Raw genomic sequence first — 19536 nt, 5'->3', positions numbered from 1 at the left:
TGGCTCACACCTGTAATCCTAGCTACTAAGGAGGCTGAAATCTGAGGATTGCTGTTCAAAGCCAGCCTGGACAGGAAAGTCTGTGAGAATCTTATCTCCAATTAACCACCAGAAAACTGCAAGTGTTATTGTGGCTCAAAGAGGTAGAGCACTAGCCTTGAGCTGAAGAGCTCAGGGACAGAAGTTCAGTCCCAGAGTAAGCCCCATGATGGACAAAAATAGATAGATAGATAGATAGATAGATAGATAGATAGATAGATAGATAGATAGATAGATAGATAGATAGATAGATAGATAGATAGACAGACAGACAGACAGACAGACAGACAGATAGAAGAGAGCTGGGAATATAGCTTAATGGTAGAATACTTGCCTAGCATGCATGAAGCCCTGGGTTTGTCTCCTCAGTATGATATAAATAAAAAAGTCATAGTGGCATTGTGGTTCAAATGCCAGAGCACTAGCCTTGAGCAAAAGAAACTCAGGGTCAGTGCCCAGGCCTGGTCAAGCTCCAGGACTGGCAAAAAAAAATTATTATATTAAATGTATATTTTCTATTAAATCAATTTGTCCAGCCTCCACATAGGAATTCATACATGTAGTATTTGTATTTGCAAAAAGTCCTTTGTTTGTTGTTGGTTTTTGTTGTTTTTTTAAAACAGGCGTGATTCACTTTATTATTCTTGTATAAAATTCTATGTTGTAGCCACAGCTGGAGCCTGGGTCCTCTGCACGGAGACTCTGGTGTGGGTTTTGACAAGACGATCAGTGAATTCCTGATAAAGAGATTTGGTGAATACGGTCTCTTTCCAGAGGTCAGGGGTCAGGGTAACTGTAGGTCTTAGCGATGGCATCAAAGGTGGTTTGGCGAAGTTGCCCAAGGTAGCCGTACAGCCCCTGGCTGAGGCGGAGCAGTCATGGATACCAGCCATCAGCAGCAGCGATCCCAGTGCCTCGGCGGGCGGGGATGGGGCGCACCAGCCCAGAACCGCAGCGGCCTGTCCCCTGGCACGGGACAGTGTGAGGCCTGCCAATCTTGGTCCCCAGTAGCCTCGCCGCACAGGGACGATGGAGAGCTTGGCCAAGATGATGGCCCCCGGATGGCAGTGGCCACCTCCTTGGCGCACTCGCCCGGACCGACATGGCCGTGTAGTCGCCGATGGCTACAAATGCCTTGAACCTGGTGCTGGCCAGCTCGAGTCTGCTTCGGCACGGGCATAATCTTCATCCTCGAGTGACGGCCCCAGGAAGAAGTCAATAATCTCAGACTCCTTGATGGGCAGCGAGAAAAGGTAGATCTCCTCCAAAGGCTTGATCTTCATGTCCTTAGCCAGGCGGCCCAGTTTGGTGACCGGGATCCATTCCTTGTCTTCGGCCTTGCCTCCATGGCCGCCACGATCTCGAATCCGTAGAGGATGCTACGGAAGCCTCCACGGAAGTCAGCACGCATGGCCTCCCAAGCCTGGGCCCGGGGGGGCCTGCGGGCCCTCTCGCTGCACCATTTGGGGTTTTCCCGGAGAAGAAGTGCAAAAAGTCCTTTCTATAAAGATTTAATATGCACTGAATTTTCTGGAAACACAGCTAATTTACAAATCAAACAAATCTTTACCAAGAGTATATCCCACTGCAGAAAATTCAAGATACATTCAGCAGTGCTACTTGATATATTTAAGTTGCTAATACAACATACTTTCTACATGCACAAATGCTGAAGTTCATTCTGCTCACAACTAGAAAGCTACCACTACTTACAAACCTGACAATATGTCCATCTCAAATCCAATGACCTTCACCAATAACAGTAAGCTGCTAGACCATTTAATCAGCTCAAGCTGTTTGAATTCTGACATTTTTTATTCAAATACTGTATTCTTGTAACCACAAATCCTTCGGTCCTTGCTTGTGAGCACAGGTTACGTTCCCATTTTCTCTCTCAGTTGCTGTCACCAGCTATACTACTTGCTTTTCCTTTCATTCTTGGATTCATAATAAAAATAACAAAACAGAAATATCATTTAGAGAGTATTCATTATGTGCCAAACACTATTCTGACCACTTTATAAGTAAACATTAACCCTCAGAATATTTTAATGAAAACTATTCCAACTTTGAAAGTTGAACACCAAAAGATAATGCACCTTCTCTACTCAGTAGCAGAGTTCCAGAGTCAATCATGAATCACCTCCTTTGCTCTCCATAAACCTTATGCACTGCTTATTATACACTGATGTTTTTGTCTCTGTGTCTGCCTCACCAATTATTTTCTCTCTAGTTCTCTGAAGCCTCCTCAGTAGCAAGTAGACACTACTAAAACCTTATTACTGCCTTCCATTCTCAGTGAATAAGCCCTTCATGCAGTTTCTTCCATCCCTAGCCAGTCTACATCCCAAGACTATTAAAAGAACCACTTCCTCTATATTAAAACTTTTATTCCTTGGACTCCTATTTTTCTGTCTCACCAACAAAACTAAAATTTCAGATTAATATTCAAATTGTGTCTTGCTCAGGAAAAAACAGAATGTTCAGTGTATGAACTTTTTTTTTTTTTTTGGTCGGTTGTGGAGCTTGAACTCTGGCCCTGAGTGCTGTCCCTCAGCTCTTCAGCTCAAGGCGAGTGCTCCACCAATTGAGTCACAGCACCAACCGGTTTTCTGAGTGGTTTATTGGCAATAAGAGTTTCATGGACTTTCCTGCCTGGGCTGGGTTTGAACAGCGATCCTCAGATCTCAGCCTCCTAAGTAGCTAGGATTACAGGCGTGAGCCCCCAGCGCCTGGCAAACTTTTTATCTATTTGTATAAATACTACACAAGAAAAAACATTCAACCTATTCAAAAATCTTTGTCTGTTTTTTAAAAAAAATGTGAAAATACCGTACAGAGGGGTTACAATTACATGTACAAGGTAATGAGTACATTTCTTATCAAGCAATGTTGCCTCCTTCTTTGTTTCCCCTTCCCATCCCTTCCCATCTCCCGCGCACCCCCCCCCCCCCATCTCCGGCAAAAGTTGTAAAGTTTGTTTTTCAACATAACATCTTGTACATCTCATTGTTGCAATGGGTCCGCCTGTATCCCTATCTAAACAATTTTTTCCCGTCCCCTCCACAAATTATACTAACATCAAATACAGTAAAAACAGGGGTTATACTGTGGGGGAGGGACATACAAAGGAACAAAGAAGTATCTTATAAATATGTTAAAAACAATAGCAAGAAAGAAAAAAATATTAGTGTCCTTATCTTGGGGTTCATGTTACCTAACATCAACTTATCTGACCGTTTCTGCTTGACTCAGACATATACTAGTTATTGCAAATAAGGGAAACCATGGGACCTATGTGTCTTTGAGCCTGGCTTACTTCACTTAATCTAATTTTTTCCAAGTCTTTCCATTTCCTAACAAATGGGGCAATGTCATTCTTTCTGATGGAGGCATAGAATTCCTTTGTGTATATATACCACATTTTCTTGATCCATTCATCTACTGAGGGGCATCTGGGTTGGTTCCATATCTTAGCTATGGTAAATAATGCTGCAATAAACATAGTAGTGCGGGTAGCCTTAGTATGGCCTTGTTTATGATCATTTGGGTAAATGCCCAAAAGTGCAATTGCTGGGTCATAGGGGAGATCAATGTGGAGTCTTTTAAGGAACCTCCATACTGCTTTCCAAAGTGTTTGAACAAGTTTACACTCCCACCAAAAATGCAATAAATTCTCAACCTTCTCCTCAAATGTCTACTTCAATAATCTTTTCAAAAACTTTTGAGCTTTATAGACATTATCTTTGACTTTATCACAAAATGGAGACCTTCAGATTAGATTCTCCTCAATTCTTCTGACCTATCATCTACAAAATTAATTATAAGCACATCTATCCTCATATATAAATTGGTCTGAGAAGGAAATAATCCAGAAAAGCAAATGACTCTGAAAACTAAAAACAGAATTTCTGTGCTTTTGAATCAAGAGTCTTTGACTTTTCTCATTCAAATATATCCTATTTGTACTTTCAAGTTTTCACTCTGCCTTAATGTAACTTTACAAAAGTAAATTTCTCCTTACATATATACATACACCTACACACAAGCACATATAACCCTCCTTTGACAAGCTGCCATCCATTTCTTTGCTTTTCTTATCAAAATTTTTTCAGATAAATTTATGGTTGTTTTCTGATTTTTGTTTACTGATTTTTTTTAACTCTGTCCTTCAACACTCTGATTACTGCTGCTTTGGTTCAGATAATTTCTTTAATGTAAACATTTCTATAATATAAACATATTCTCTGTGCCTAAAATTCTACCATCTGCAGTTTGAATAGCATATTAAAACATGGAAATTTATTGAGGTTACTCGTTATCTGAAAATTCTCCATTCCCCAGTGCTAAAAAAACAAAGAAACAAAAAATAATAATAATCTCCATGAGTCTTAATCCATACTAATGCTGAGCTCCCTTTGATTGTAGGTTGAAGATATTCACCCATACATATAATAAATACCATATACTCTGACTTCCATTTGTGTGACAGCTCCTTTGTACAACTATTTAGATAATATTAAAAAAAACAGTATCTACCATGAATCTTTCCATTTTATAAAAAAATTCTTGATATTGCTCTAAAACATATAAGGCCTCCAGACAGAAGAGTGGCAAATCATTCCAAGAGAATGCCAAATGTTTACTCAAAAGTCCTGGCAGGAAAAAAAAAAAAGTACACCCAAACTGAGCAATCTTAAGCTAATTTGATTGAGGAACTATTTACCAAAATATGAACAGAAAAGGGAATAGATCAATTAAAAAAAGACAAAATACTGTTTACTAAATTTGATCAGAAAGTTTATTTCAAAGAACTCAGTTTACTCGCATTTATTACAAGAAATCATGTCTGAATTCAACAAGAAGAAAACAGTAATTGCATAGTTTCTACTCAATTCGAGACTTTCATGAAAAACATTACAAAATAAAATTCTGGTCAAAAATTCATATAAAATGTCAATTTTACCAAGCAACTGTGGCTTATGACTGTAATATAAAGAGGAAGAGATCTAAAGGATCATGTTGGGTTTTGGTTCTTGGTTTTTGTTTTTATAAAAAAAAATAGGTGATTTCTACTTACTAACATGATGCTACTGCACAGAAAAACTATATATTTCTCATAATATTTTCTTTCTCCTTTCAAAAATGTTCAGGTTGCATTTAAATTCTAAACTTCTAAAAGAGGGTTCCAAATACTCTACTAGTGAGCTACACCCAAAGCCCCTATTTGGCAGCTTAAAATTAGAAAAAAATCAAGCCATTCTAAAAAATAAAAACCAAAAATAAATAAGTAAATAAATGCCCTGTAGGCTTCACAGCATTGCTCAAAGAAATCATCTTGGTAATAATATTCTGTGGGGAGGAAAAAATGCTCACATAGCCATTTAAAAAGGGGGTGGGATGGAATATTAGGTTTTAACTATTTCATTATTTCTGCAGCAAGGCAGTAATAAAATCAAAACTATAGAGAAGACACATATGATAGCTAGTTGCTAAATAAATCCAGGAAGATAGAAATTTATTGTCTGTTTCCATTTTAAGTCTTAACAGTCTGTTTCCTCACATCATCCTTTTACAGTTGTGTTAGCACCAGATTGTTGTTCCACATTAAATTTGTTGTTTGGTATCAAAGTTGTTTTGATACCAAATTTTCTTACTTAGTTACTTAATCATATTACTGAGTTTACAATATACTTTTCTTTGAACAATTTCTCATCTTTTCCTCTCATTACAAATATAAGGTTTCCTTCTGAGAATGTCCGATCAATCTGAGATAAAGCTCTTAAACACACACACACACACACACACACACACGATCAATTTGAGGTAAAGCTCTTAAACACACACACACACACACACACACACACACATTAAGTTGACCAGTGTGGTGAGTCTAGACTCTTGTGAATGGCAAAGAAGGTTGAAAAGGCAAAAACAACTACATATACTTCAAGTGACACAACAATGATAAATCCCCAAGTGCTTAAGAGGCTAAAGACTTACATTAGGAAAAACTGGCCATCTTGGTGATTAAAGCACAGATATAGGCCCTGAAAATCTATGTTCTTGGCTGAACACTAAAATTTAAAAACAAATACCTAAGGTGGAGAAAAAAAAAGTACACCATTTAAGTAGATTGCTATCTAGAAATATTTAAATCCAACTAATGTTATTTATTACTACACGATATCCAGAAAACACAAAGTCTCCTTTACATTTAACACAATACTTTGTAAAAAGTATATATTTCTGAAATTACTACAAATAAAATTGATACAAATGATAATATATGGAACTGCTAGATGTGCATTTTGGCTCAAATGTTATAGTACTAGCTTGGAGCAAAAAAAGCTCAGGGGCAGCATCCAGGCTTGAGGATAGCCCAAGGACCAGCAACAAATAAATGCATAAGTTAAATAAATGAAAATTCAAAGAATACCACATATAAGACCAAAAAAAGACAAAGATAACTTTCCTAAATTAGATGTAATAATGATTAAATATTAAATAAGCCATGTAAGCAGTTTAGAAGAAGAGAAGTAGCTATGAAAATTAGCATAGTTTCTAAAACAAACTTTTCTAATTAAAATCTTCAAATGCATATTACCGTCTGGTAAGTGGTACTTTTTTTCACCCAATACTTACACCCAATCAAAGAAGAAAAAAGAGAAGATCTACAAAACATTAAAAGATGAGTTACTTTGTTCATTATGAAATAATGTTTAAGTATGCTACTTACAAATCAGTCATTTGTTATGAGAAAAGTGGAATAAAGGAAAATAAAATGTTATGAAAATTCAAAAGGTCAAGGCACTCTTCCTACCACTCTTCAAAAAAACAATATGAGACTTAGAAGAACAATAGGAAAAGACAGAACCGCTAGACCTAGCCTCTTGCTGTAGCTATGATTAGACAATTGATCAGGGTCTAACCCTGACCTGAACAGACAGCAACCAGTATCCATGATGACTCATATGAATTTGCTTTGTAAAGATAAAAGCCTCACTTGTTTCTTCTTTTTCTTTCTATGCTCATCCTGTATAAAATGGACTTCTATTTTCTTAGACAAATCTCTATCTACTGAAAGGAAGAATGGTTCTAAAATAAATTTAAGAATCCTTGCATATATCTGACTCTTAAACACGTAAGATTATCATTTTCCATAACTATGGAAAGATTTATTTTTTAGCTATGTTTGATAATGATTTTAATAGATTTCTTTTTACTTTAGGGCAACTTTGTATTTAGAGAAAAACTGAATGGAAGATTATTTCCCACAAACACTGCCCTTATAGAAGCACAGTTGCTCCAATATCAAAATCCTCCAAGAACTGATGAACTTATTGATACATCATTATTCCCCAAAATCATGATTTACATTAAAATTAGTGCTTTGTACATTCTAGATGGTTGGACAAATTTGTTATGATATATACCAAACATTATAGACCCATACAAAGTAGTACACTGACATAAACATTCCCTGTGCTTTGCTGATTCATTCTTCCTCCCCCAAACTATAGCAACCACTATCTTTTATTCTCTACATGGTTCTGATTTTTCTAACATACCATATAATTGGAACCTTGGAGTATATATCCTTTTATGTTGTCTGCTGGTACTTAATAATATATACTTGTCCCCACTGCCCGATTCTTTTCATTACTTCGTAACTCAATTTCTTCTTAGTAATGAATAATGTTCCATTATGTAGATACAGAACATTTTACTTAATCACCTAACTAAAGGACGTGTTCACTGCTTCCAAATTTAGGAAATTATGAATGAAGCATATATAAACATCCTATTTCAGGTTTTTATGTGGCCATGTTTTCAATTCCTTTGGGAAAATAATGAGGAAAATTATTGAATTGTACAGCAAAATTATGTAAGAATCTGTCTTCAAATAGCTTTATCATTTTACATTCTTTCAAAGTTATACTGTAGTCCTATTAGCAATGAGATTTCCTATTGATCCACATACTTGCCAGCATTTGATGTTGTCAAATGTATGTATTTATGTTGTCAAATGTATCTCATTGATTATTTTGATCTGCATTTCCTTGATGTCATGTTAAGAAGCATTTTTTCATATGTTTATTTTTCTATCATATCTTCTTCAATGAGATATTTAGTGAGATCTGTGGATCATTTTTAAATTGTTATTCATGAGATTTAATACTGTTTTTCCTATTTTGTTTGGATAAGAGTCCTTTTTAGATGGTTTTCTTGCAAATATTTTCACCCAGTTTGTTGTCAAGGGCTAGCTGTGAAGGTCCTGTTATTTGTTTAAAAAAAATAGCCCATCTTAAATTCAAGATGAACTATACTCATCCTATTTTTCAAGTGTTTGTTTTTATTTCTGTCCTTAGGCAAGGGTACTAGGAATTGAACTCACATTCCTACAGGGTATGCAAAAAGACTCTATGACTTTGGTTTTGTCTCAAGCCCTTTTGTTTTTACTTTGGTTTTAAGATAAAATCTTACTAACTTTGTCTAGGCTGTCTACAAACTTGAGTGCTGTATTACAGGCATTTGTTTCAGTGCCGGTGATGATCAACAAAATTTAACTGGCATACCTTCCTTGTGTAAAGTAAGCACTTTTCAATTTTAATGCACTTATTCATTTTAACTTTCATTTTCTTAACGTCAATTTATTCACTTTAAAATCTTTGTTTTCGGGGGGTGGGGGGGGAGGAGTACATGACACAGGGTTTTAATTCAGAGCCTTGTGCTTGCTAATCAAATGCACTACCAATGGAAATCAAATGCACAACCAAACCAATGGAGCCATAACCATAGCCCTTAGTGCTTTATTTATTTCAGACAGGCTAGCCTTGGACTATGATCCTCTTAATTTTTTTGCCCAGGATAGCCTTGGACTATAATCTTCTTGTTTCTTTTCCTCCTAATTAACTGGGATCACAGAATTGAGTCACTGTGCCCAGTAAAAAGAGACAAACATTTAAGGCATGACTGAGTAGTTCATTTAACTGAAAGAATTTATTGCTTTTAGATGAATGGTGGATAGACAAAGATATAGATAGTAATATACATAATTCAATTAAAACTAGAATAGATAACAAACCAGTTCTGTATCCGTTTTTCGCAACTCTTGATATGAGCAAACATGTTATAAATAGAATTCATCAAATACATCCATTCCTACTAGAGAAAACATGTAAATTTACCAGTATGATGTACCCTCCTATACTCAACTCTCCTCAAAATGCTCTAAGAAGAACTTCTTTTTTTTAATCATATGTTTAACTTTATTAAAATAAGTATTTTAGAGGAGGCTACAATGCTTCATAAGAAATGTACTCATTATCTTGCCCATGTAATTGTAACACCTCTGTACAGTATTTTCACAATAAAAAAATTAAGAAGTTAAAAAAATATTTTAAAGCAAATAGAGTATGCAACTCTTCTTGCTTCTTCTTTTTTTTATTGTGAGAATATGGAACAGAGGAGTTACAATTACATGGGCAAGATATAAAGTACATTTCTTATCAAGCATTGTTGCCTCCTCTTTGTTTCCCCTTCCCATCCTTTCCCATACTCCCCTCACCTCCTCCCACCCGATCCTCCGCCCCCCACCAAAGTTGTAAAGTTCATTTTTCGACATAACAACTTGTACAACTCATTGTTGTAATGGGTCCACCTCTAAGAAGAATTTCTAAACGTGATACTTTGAGTAAGATGTTACTAAACTAGTACATCTAAGTTTTGATAAGCTAAAATTTTGACAATTGAAAGATATTTTTAAAACAAGATTGTTTATTAGATGACCAATAAAAGGATTCAGAATTTAATTGTTATCTAATTGTTTTGTATCTATAACTACTGACTCTTTGAAGTTAGTTAACAACACTGTGCAAAATATTCATCAAATCATCATGCAATATAGACATCTGGTTTCTGAAAAAGCAGATATAACTTGTTACTAATAAAATATTATATATATTAAACAAAAGCAATCATGAAATATAATATTACTTGATGTTTTCAATGTATTTTAAGGATATTCTTGCTTTAAAAGCCATTACAGGAAAAAACTCAAGAAATAGAGAATCTGAAAAAATAACATTAACAAAGCAACAATTCATTTTGCTTGAATGCTTTCAAATAATTATAAAATAATCATCTATTTATAGAAACTAGAAAGTACTATGAAAAGAACAGTGTTTCTTTCAAGAGGTTAATTTGCTTCCAAAGTATTTTTTAACTAGAATGTGGTTATTCTCAAGTCATACTACCAACCATCACTAGCTCTATTAGGAATCAGATTAACCTTCTGAGGCTTGAATATACTATGCAAAAACTCTACCACTAAGCCACATTTCCCAACCCAAGGTCAATAATATTTGAAATCCATTTGAGATTAGAAGTATTAGAATGAGAAGTAGCATAAATAACAAAGGACTTGTTTTAAATTAATTAAACAACTGAAGCAAGAAATCTTGGTATAGCATAGAGTGCAAAGACAGCATTATCTTCTCATCCTAATGTGTAAATAAGAAATCAACTTAAGTCAGGCATTGGTGGTTCATGATTCTAATCCTAATATTTCTGAGTCTGATATCAGAATGTCTCAGTTGAAGGCCAGCCAACTATATGCTTCAGACACCTTCTCAAACAATAGCTGGGTCAGAAGGACACACATCACCCTAACTGTGGAGGAGGCTGAGATCGGGAGAATATCATTTCCAAGGCAGCAGAGGCAAAAATGTTTATGTGAGTCAGGCTCTGGTGGTTCACACGTGCGATCCTACCTACTCAGGGGGCTGAGATCTGAGGATCTTGGTTAAACTCTTATCTCCAATAAGCCACCAGAAAACCGGAAGTGGAGCTGTGGCTCCACTTCAAGGCGCTAGCCTTGAGCTGAAGAGGTTAGGGACAGTGCCAAGGCCGAGTTCAAGTCCAACGACTGGGGGAAAAAAATGTTTATGTGACTCTATTTCAATGAAATGAAGATGAAATAGGTAGATTGTAGTCCAGGTACAAGTACAGGCTCAAGTAAAAGTAGTACCATATCTCAAAAATTAAGAGTGCTAGAAAGGGCTTCCAGCCATTCATAGTGGTAAAGCATCTGCCTATCGAGTGTGATGCCCTGACTTCAAACCCTATGACCTCAACAACAACAAAAAAATCCAATTAAATAAAATCATTTCTTAACACTAACAACTTATGAGTTGAACTGTAATTTTAAAAAATCTTTTGATCTCCCCAATATATGAATCATATGCTCTATTGATGCTACCTATAAGAAGAAAGATATTGACCCTGCTGTGAATGAGTTTCTAATGGCAGCAAAAATGTCATTACAATACAATACAACCAATTGCACAACTTTAAAGGGGAGAAGGTTGTGAGGTAGTAAAGACAATGAGAATGGCTTCCAGGGACACTTGAAAAAGGATGAACTGACAAATCTAAATTCTGAAATATGAACAAGGTGGTCCCAGAACAATAGATCATGGGGCAAGTTAAGGGAACAAATGCATAGCACACTATTAGAATAAGTATGGAAGACTATAATGCAGTTACTATGAAATTCAAAAAGAGAGAAGAAATAGACAGAGACTACACTGAATTCAGTGACATCAGGTTGGCAGCTTAAAGTGATTAATGGCAAGATTGTGGACCCTGTGGCTATCTAACAAATCTAGGGTTTATGCTTGTTTGTTTTCAAAGTAAACCTGTACTCCCATAGCCAGGTATTGCAGGTCTATCAGCACAGAACTGAAAACACTCCAGAAGGATACCTACTTTTTAAAACCAAAATCTTTCTCAAAGTTAGAGTGAAATGTGATATAATTTTGTCTCAAAGAAATCTGTTTTCCAAAATAAAGAAATAAAAACACCACCTTCTGCTATATTCCATTCTGAATTCTTTAAAATTCTAAGAAAAAAAAATGTCTATGCCATCAGTCTTATCCCTTAGAAGAATTTCTAATTCTTTCAAAAGTTTGGTGTGCAGTAAAATAAATTCCTCTATGTCATCAATTTCAATATTTAAGGAGAACAAACTTATAGTATTGGTATTTTACTCTCTGTTGCTACATCTCCACTCAAGAGTATAAAGATTTTCAAGTAAAACATAAAATACTGGTAACAGTTTTTAAAATATTCCATTATACAGAGAGTAATGTATTTTTAATTTTTTAAAAATTTTATTATCAAGGTGATGACAGAGGGGTTACAGTTATGTAAGGTAGTGATGATGTTAGACAAGAAACATAATCACTACCTTACGTAACCATAACCCCTCTGTACATCACCTCCCTCATTTAATCCCTCTTTCCCTCTTCCCTAACCCCCCCCAAGTTGTACAGATCATTTCCAACATATTGTCTTGTGAGTATCGCTGTTGCATAGGTTCCCCCTTTGTCCTTTAGTAATGCATTTTTATAAAAAAAATATGATAATTCAGCCAGAGATGTAGCTCAGTTATAGAGTACATGCTTGTCATTATTGGAGCCCAATATTTTATCCATATCACTTCACACATACACATAAGTTCATGAACATAAATACACAGACACACACACAAAAGAAAAAGTATCAACACTGGTACTAACAAATTGTGTTTAGCAGATCTAACAATTATAAAATGAATAATAAGTGGTAAAATACAAAAATAGAAATGTATTTATTTTGAAATATTTTGAAACCAAATCTTTCCATCTTAGCCTGTCATAACCTACTTTCCATGCATTTTTATATTAACTCATTTGTTTCCTTATAAGGTTTCTATAAGGTTTCTCCAGTGACATGATTAGACAAGGCTACCATACCAAGGCTGAAATGAGGTAAAGTTTTGAACCAGAGAAACTTTCAGTGCCAAAGGACATTCCTTGTATCTGTCCTCTGGTTTGACTTTTATTCATATACTCACTTAAAACATCACTAACAGACAGACTTGGCCCTGGACATATAAGAGAAGAAATGACAAACATGTCTATGATTTCATAGTGGGCAGTCTACTAGGAGAGTATCATAGTTTGAATGCACAGAGTCCCCCTATTCCTTTCCAAATAAAAAGGTTATATGGTGAAGGTTTGATACTAGCTTGAGGAGCTATTGAAAGGTAATTGGATCATAAGGGTATTAATATCACTAATGGATTCATTTATAAATGAATATAAATGGGCCATTGGGATTGGGACCTAATTGGAGGAAGAAAGTCTTTAAAATGTATGTATATTTGAAAGATACACCTTGCCTCTGAACTTTTGTCTCTTTGTGATTCCTGACTATCATAAGATGATTAGCTCCACCACATCCTCCTATCCCCATAACATTCTGCCTTACCACAAGCCCACAGTAGTAGAGCAGGTGGATAATAAAATGAAACTCTAAACTGTGAACCAAAATAAAAGACATTCATTAACTCACCTAGTCTACGTATAAGGAAAGTTCTATTTTCCTCATTCTACAGAAGTAGAATCAGAGACACAACCAGGATAAGTCACATGATACTTATCACTTTAACAGGAGCCTCAAGATGACAAGCTAAACTAGTATTCCAGCTGAGGAAAGAATTCTCCAAGTCTCGGACATACTCCGAAGCTCACTAGGCCTAAGTTTCGGAAATAGTAAAGAAAAGCTGATCAAGTAACCTAGAGAAAAATATTTCAGAAAAAAAAACTATTAGATTACTAAAATACTATTATAAAAATAATTCACATACAATATAAATAAGCAAGAGATTAGAGGAAGAATCCTTAGCTACCAAGTTCAAGGCTTTGGGTTTGATCCCCAGTACCAATAAATAAACTAAAATAAGCAAAAAATAAAAATAAAATAAGATTCATTTAAATAACTCTGTACCACCTCAGGGAATAAATACAAAAATGTTTTGTTTTGTGCTTTTTCCTTAAAATTCAAACCAGTAACATTTCTAATATATTTACAAAACTAGCTATAATTCTGAAAGGCAAACTTATGTCAGAACTTTTTAAATATAAAGAAAAAAGTTAACTACAAAATGCTGAAAGCCTCACTTAAAACTACACATAGATTTTTTTATGATTCTTGTTAATAACCAAAGTTTCATAGATAAACTCACTATTGAAGGTTATGTTAAAAGTAGTAATTTAGTGGATAATATATACAAGGGAATGTATGACTCAGAGGTTGAAAAAGAAAATGATTTGGGGAGGAAAGCTGAGGAAGAAGAGAAGCAAATAATGGATTCTGGATGAAATGAAGACCTTTCCTGTCCAAGGACTGTCACCAGTTCTTTATTACTTGAAGATTAAGGGAACAGAGAATAAAGCTGCCTGTCATACAGCCAAAATTATAAGAATAACTGTCTCTAAGTGTACCTCAGATCAAAGTTTTTAGAAATAACATTCATAAAATTAAATTTTCTATAAAAAGTTACTGGAAAATCCAATTCAAATAAAAACAATGAAAATGTCAGTGAAAACTATCACTACGTGTGTCAGGAACTTGAACAGAAACATAAGTGTAAGTCATGTTGGAGAATCACCTAGGGTTATTCTACTTGGTTTTCAAAAAAAGGGAGATACAAAACAGATTTGCTAGGAGACTTAGTAGGCTTTCTTTTTGTTTGATTTACTCTATGGGACAGTACTAAATAAGTATTTCGTTTTGCTACTGGAGATTCAATAACTTGGAGATTCAATAACTTGATACAAAATGCTTTGGTTTTTGAGGCTAAGGAAGTCAAACCCAAGCACTGATATAGGTCCTGTTCATCTCATATTTATGTGCATGTAATTATGTCTTATGTAGAAAATATAACAAATATACTTAAATATATTTAAGACATACTTAGATACGTGCTTTAATTGCTATAGCTACCTTATGATTCTTCAAGGAAAATGAAGAAAATTTTATTTGATGTTTTACCTATTTTATTTTATTGTCCCTAATATGTACATGAAAGTACTGGACTAGAGGCATAATACACATGACCTCTGAGATTTCAATAATATTTTTATAAATATGTGTAGTGGCGCATTCTGTATTGGCTACTCAGAAGGCAGAACAGGAGAAGTGCATTTTCAAAGGTAATCCAGGCAAAGTTAACTAGGCCTATCACAAAAGCAAAAAAAAAAAAGGGCTGGTGTATGGCCCAAGAGGTAAGGTGCTTTCCTAAAATGCTTGAGGTCTTAGATTCAATCCCCAGTATTGTAAACACTATTTTCATTAAATATCATATTTACTTTATCACTGACACTTTCCGTGTTAGAAACATCCAGAAAATGTGCTTTGACAGTCTTTTTCTTTTGTTGGTCATGAGGCTTGAACTAAGGCTCTGGGCACTGTCCCTGGGCTTTTTCACTCAAGGGTAGCTCTCTACCGTTCAAGCCAAGCATCACTTCTGGTTTTCTGTTTGTTAACTGGAGATAAGAGTCTCATAGACTTTCCTGCCTGGACTGGCTTCAAACCTCAGTCCTCAGATTTCAGCCACCTGAGTAGCTAGGATTTCAGGTTTTAGCCACCAGAGCCCAGTTTTACTTTGAATACATACACACACATACACACACATACACACACACACACACACACACACATGTATGTATGTATATATATATATATATATATATATATATATATGAAATTTGGAACTTACTTCATAAAAAATGTCTTATATAACTTAAAGAGAAAAATTAAACAATGTAAGGGTTCTGTGTGCAGGTGCATATGTACACATGGCCTAGACAGATTTGGACCAATGCAGATTCAAAGGGAATTCAAGACACTGAGCTAGCTATATGATCTCTTATATGCTCAAAAGAAAAAAAAAAAGCAAGGTAGGACTTTTAAAATGAAATAATTAACCTAGGTAAAAACCAATAGCTTCTAAAAAAGATGCGATTCATGAAGTCAATACAAAAAAAAGTTAAAAGCAGATAGTTGAAAACACTTTATTTTGATAATAAAGTTGTTTCTTCCTTTAGTGAATGTACTGATTAGAAAGTGGCTATTTTTGTATAGAATACTAATATTTTTGTGACCAAAACAGATATTGAAATATTTCATATAAAAACCTTAATTAAGCCAGTGCAGTAGCTCACACCAGTAATCCTAGCTACTAGAGATGACAATTTTGAGACTATCCCAGGTAGAATGTTTGCAAAACATAGAAACAATAGAAAAGCTGAACATGAGAGCATGTGCCTATCATTCCAGGTAGGGTGGTGAAGGAGATGTGAGACAGGAGAATCAAGGTTTAAGCTAGCCAGGTAAAAAAGCAAGACACTATCTCAAAAATGACCAGAACAAAAAGGGCTGGAGGCATGACACAAGCAGTATAACATCTACCTAGCTGGCAAGTATGAATCCTTGACTACAAACCCCAGTACCACAAAAACAAATAGACAAAAACAAAACAAAACAAAACCCTACCTAATTTAATCCCGTCAGCAATACTCTAAGTAAGATAGGTAAATTTATATTATCAACTTGTTTGAGTCACAGTGTCCAGAAATTGGATATTTCTCTGAAGATGATTTTGGAATGGCAAACGTTTAAATTAGTAGACTCTGAGTAAAGCAAATTATTCTTCAAAATTGGTAGGCTAGGCTTCATCCAATCAGTGAAAAGTTTAATATAACAAAACCCATCATTAAATAAGAAGGATCAAACTGCAACTCTTCTTCCCTGAGAATTTAGCTTTTCAGCTTACCACAACAGTGAAGGATCCTGCAATTGCATAAGCCAATTCTTCATAATCTGTGTGTGTGTGTCTGTCTGCCTGTCTCTCTCTTCTCTCTCTCTCTCCCCCTTCACAACCCCTTTCTCTCTCCTTCCCTCTACGTAAACATGCATACATGTCCACACACACAGGCACAGTCTTCCCTCAGCTGTAGATTCCCTTTCAATTATTTCAGTTACCTATGATAAATTAGTGTAGTCTCAAAATAAGTAATTCTTAAGTTTTATATTGTAGGAAATTATAACAATATGAAGAAATTCTCATCCAGCCCATTCTGTCTCACATGGGTTAATAATCCTTTGTCTAGCGTATGTATTCACTTTATGTATACTACCCATCTGTTAGTCCTTTAGTAACTGTCTTGGTTATCAATCATCTGTAACCATGTTGCACTGCATGTGTTTTAACCTTGTTATACTTAAAAATGATTCCAAAGCAAATGCCTTGGCAGTTCAGATATGCCAAAGAAAGCCCATAAAGTACTTCCTTTAAAGTCAAAAGATGAAAGTTTTTGATTTAGTAAGGAAAGAAAATAATTGAATGCTATAATCAGTTTATATAAGATCCAATACTATCCATAATTTCAAATATACAATGGAGGTCTTGGAACATCTGAAGACAAGGTATGGGAGAGGGGGCTGTTATATCTTCTATGTATACACAAATCTACAGTAGTTTGTGTATACATGTTTAAAGCTTGGTGCCAAGTATGACAATCCTGCGAGAGGTTGGTGGGCTTTTAACAAGTAGGGCCTGGCAGAAAGTAATAAGCTCACTCAGAATAAGCGTGCTGTTCCCAAAAGTATAGTATAGTCCTTGTAAGAGAGCTGCTAAAAAAGAACAAGAATGTCTTTTTTACTCTTACTTCCTATCTTACATTATGATTTCTTTCTTTCACATGTGCTCCTCCCATGATGCTAAACATCATGGTATCATATTTCCAAGAGCACCCTCACAATAGTTGTTACCATACTATTTGACTTTCAGCCACCAAACTTGAGCTATATAAACCTCTTTTCTTCAAGTTATTCAGACTCAGGTATTTTATTACAGTTACTGAAACTACACACACACACACACACACACACACACACACACACACACACAGAGAGAAAGACAGGTGTTTCTATTTCTCTTGAGATCCCTCACTAATACTGCAAGTTACTGGAAAATTAGGGAAAAGAAAATAAGAAACAGAAATTTAGATACATGCCTTGAAATCCAGTCATTCCTGAAAAGATTACAAAATTTTCAAGAAACTATACTTGGATTCAGTTTTCATACCTTAACTACTTAGCTAGCTTAAATTCTTCTTAAAACTATGATGATTTAACAAAACTAATCAATTATGGCAAATAATTTGTCAAAATCACCAAGATAAATTAAGCATGAAACAACACATATAGAAATATATACCCAAGAAAGTAAAAACCATGTCCACTTAAAACTTATACATAAATGTTTACACTAGTCATATTCACTAGAGCCATACATTTTTAAAAGCATAAATGTCCATTAACTGAAAGTAGATAAACACAACATAGTATAGTCATGCAAAAAGATGGCTTAGCCATAAATAACACCAAAGTAAACAATGGGAGAGAAGCAGAGCCCAGTGGGAGAATGATTGCCTAAGATGCCTAAGGCCTTGAGTCTGACCCCTAACAGTACAAAAAGAGGTGGGGCAGTGGGAGTGAGCAAAATACAGTCATGCTACGACACACGTAAGCCTTGAAAACATGTTAAGTAAAAGGTAAAAGCAAGGGCCCACATATTACATAAAGCCATTGATACAAAATGTCCAGAAATGGAAAATCTATGAAGATGAAAAAAAAATAGGCTATTGTTTGTCAGGCACTGAAGAAAGAAAATTAAAGGGGACTGAATATCAATGCCAAAGTATATGCAGTTGCTTACAGCAGAAAAGGAAACATTCATAAGTTAATTAGTGGTGATGATGGTAAATATTATCACTACAGTATATACCACTGAATTATATACTTTAAAATGGTGACTATAAGACCAGGCAAAGTGTATTTCTAAGAAATAAAAAGCAAATGGACTCACCTGCCCTTTTTGTGGTGCCAAACAATGAATAACTTCATCTACCATTACTGGAATATGTAAGTTATTCATGACTTTAGAATCACTGTCTCGAGATCTGTTTAACTCCTGAGCTTTAGTCTCGTCTGTTGATTCTTGGGCTTCATATTCACATCTTTCTGCTGTAGTATGTATTTTCTTTTGCCAGACACCTAAATTACATATGCCAGATTCCAAAGATGATGAAAACAATTCTTTATGTATCCTACAAAAATATGAGTATCGAAGCATCCTGTAGGTCAATAAATCTAGAAAAGAAAATTAAAATATGATTTTTGCTGGATTCTTAAATAGGTGTTCTAATATTTGAGAGGAAGCAAATTAATATGAAACCTTTAATATATCAAAAAAGTATCATCTGAACAAGAAGATTTACTTCCTCATGTTAAACAAGGTACCTATGAAAACATGTAATGATAACATAATTTTAAATGTGGCTTCATAAGTGCTAACAAAATTAACATTTTAACCATCAGGGATATAAAAATTCATTATTCATTCATCATTTCACATATGCTTTTTAATTTTACTTTATTCTAAAGAGTACCTTTAATGCCTTAAAATAATTTATTTAAATATCTATCTAGATGACTAAAGGGATTATAAATTTCCCAGCTTATATTCAGGCAGTCTTTAATGCAAATTTTCTATTTGATTTTTCCATAATGCTAAACTTTCATTTTCTTTTTTTTTTTTTT

At 34.8% G+C, this 19536-nt stretch overlaps 1 protein-coding gene and 1 pseudogene across 5 annotated transcripts in view; both read right to left on the bottom strand.

The window, feature by feature from the left end:
- Mettl15 (methyltransferase like 15) overlaps nt 1–19536 on the bottom strand; it is a 159921-nt gene that overhangs the window by 134690 nt on the left and 5695 nt on the right. For all 5 annotated transcript variants that reach the window (XM_013019680.1, XM_013019679.1, XM_013019682.1 and 2 more), the window contains one exon: nt 18803–19086. In XM_013019680.1, coding sequence (XP_012875134.1) covers nt 18803–19069 — 267 coding nt within the window. In that variant the 5' untranslated portion in view covers nt 19070–19086. The remainder of the gene's footprint in view (nt 1–18802; nt 19087–19536) is intronic.
- Nucleotides 674–18447, bottom strand: LOC105988033 (annotated as a pseudogene).

This window comes from Dipodomys ordii, unplaced genomic scaffold (assembly GCF_000151885.1).
Source record: "Dipodomys ordii isolate 6190 unplaced genomic scaffold, Dord_2.0 Scaffold46, whole genome shotgun sequence".
NCBI lineage: Eukaryota > Metazoa > Chordata > Mammalia > Rodentia > Heteromyidae > Dipodomys > Dipodomys ordii.
Note: the sequence above shows the minus strand (reverse complement) of the source record. Positions and strands in the feature narration are given on the sequence as shown.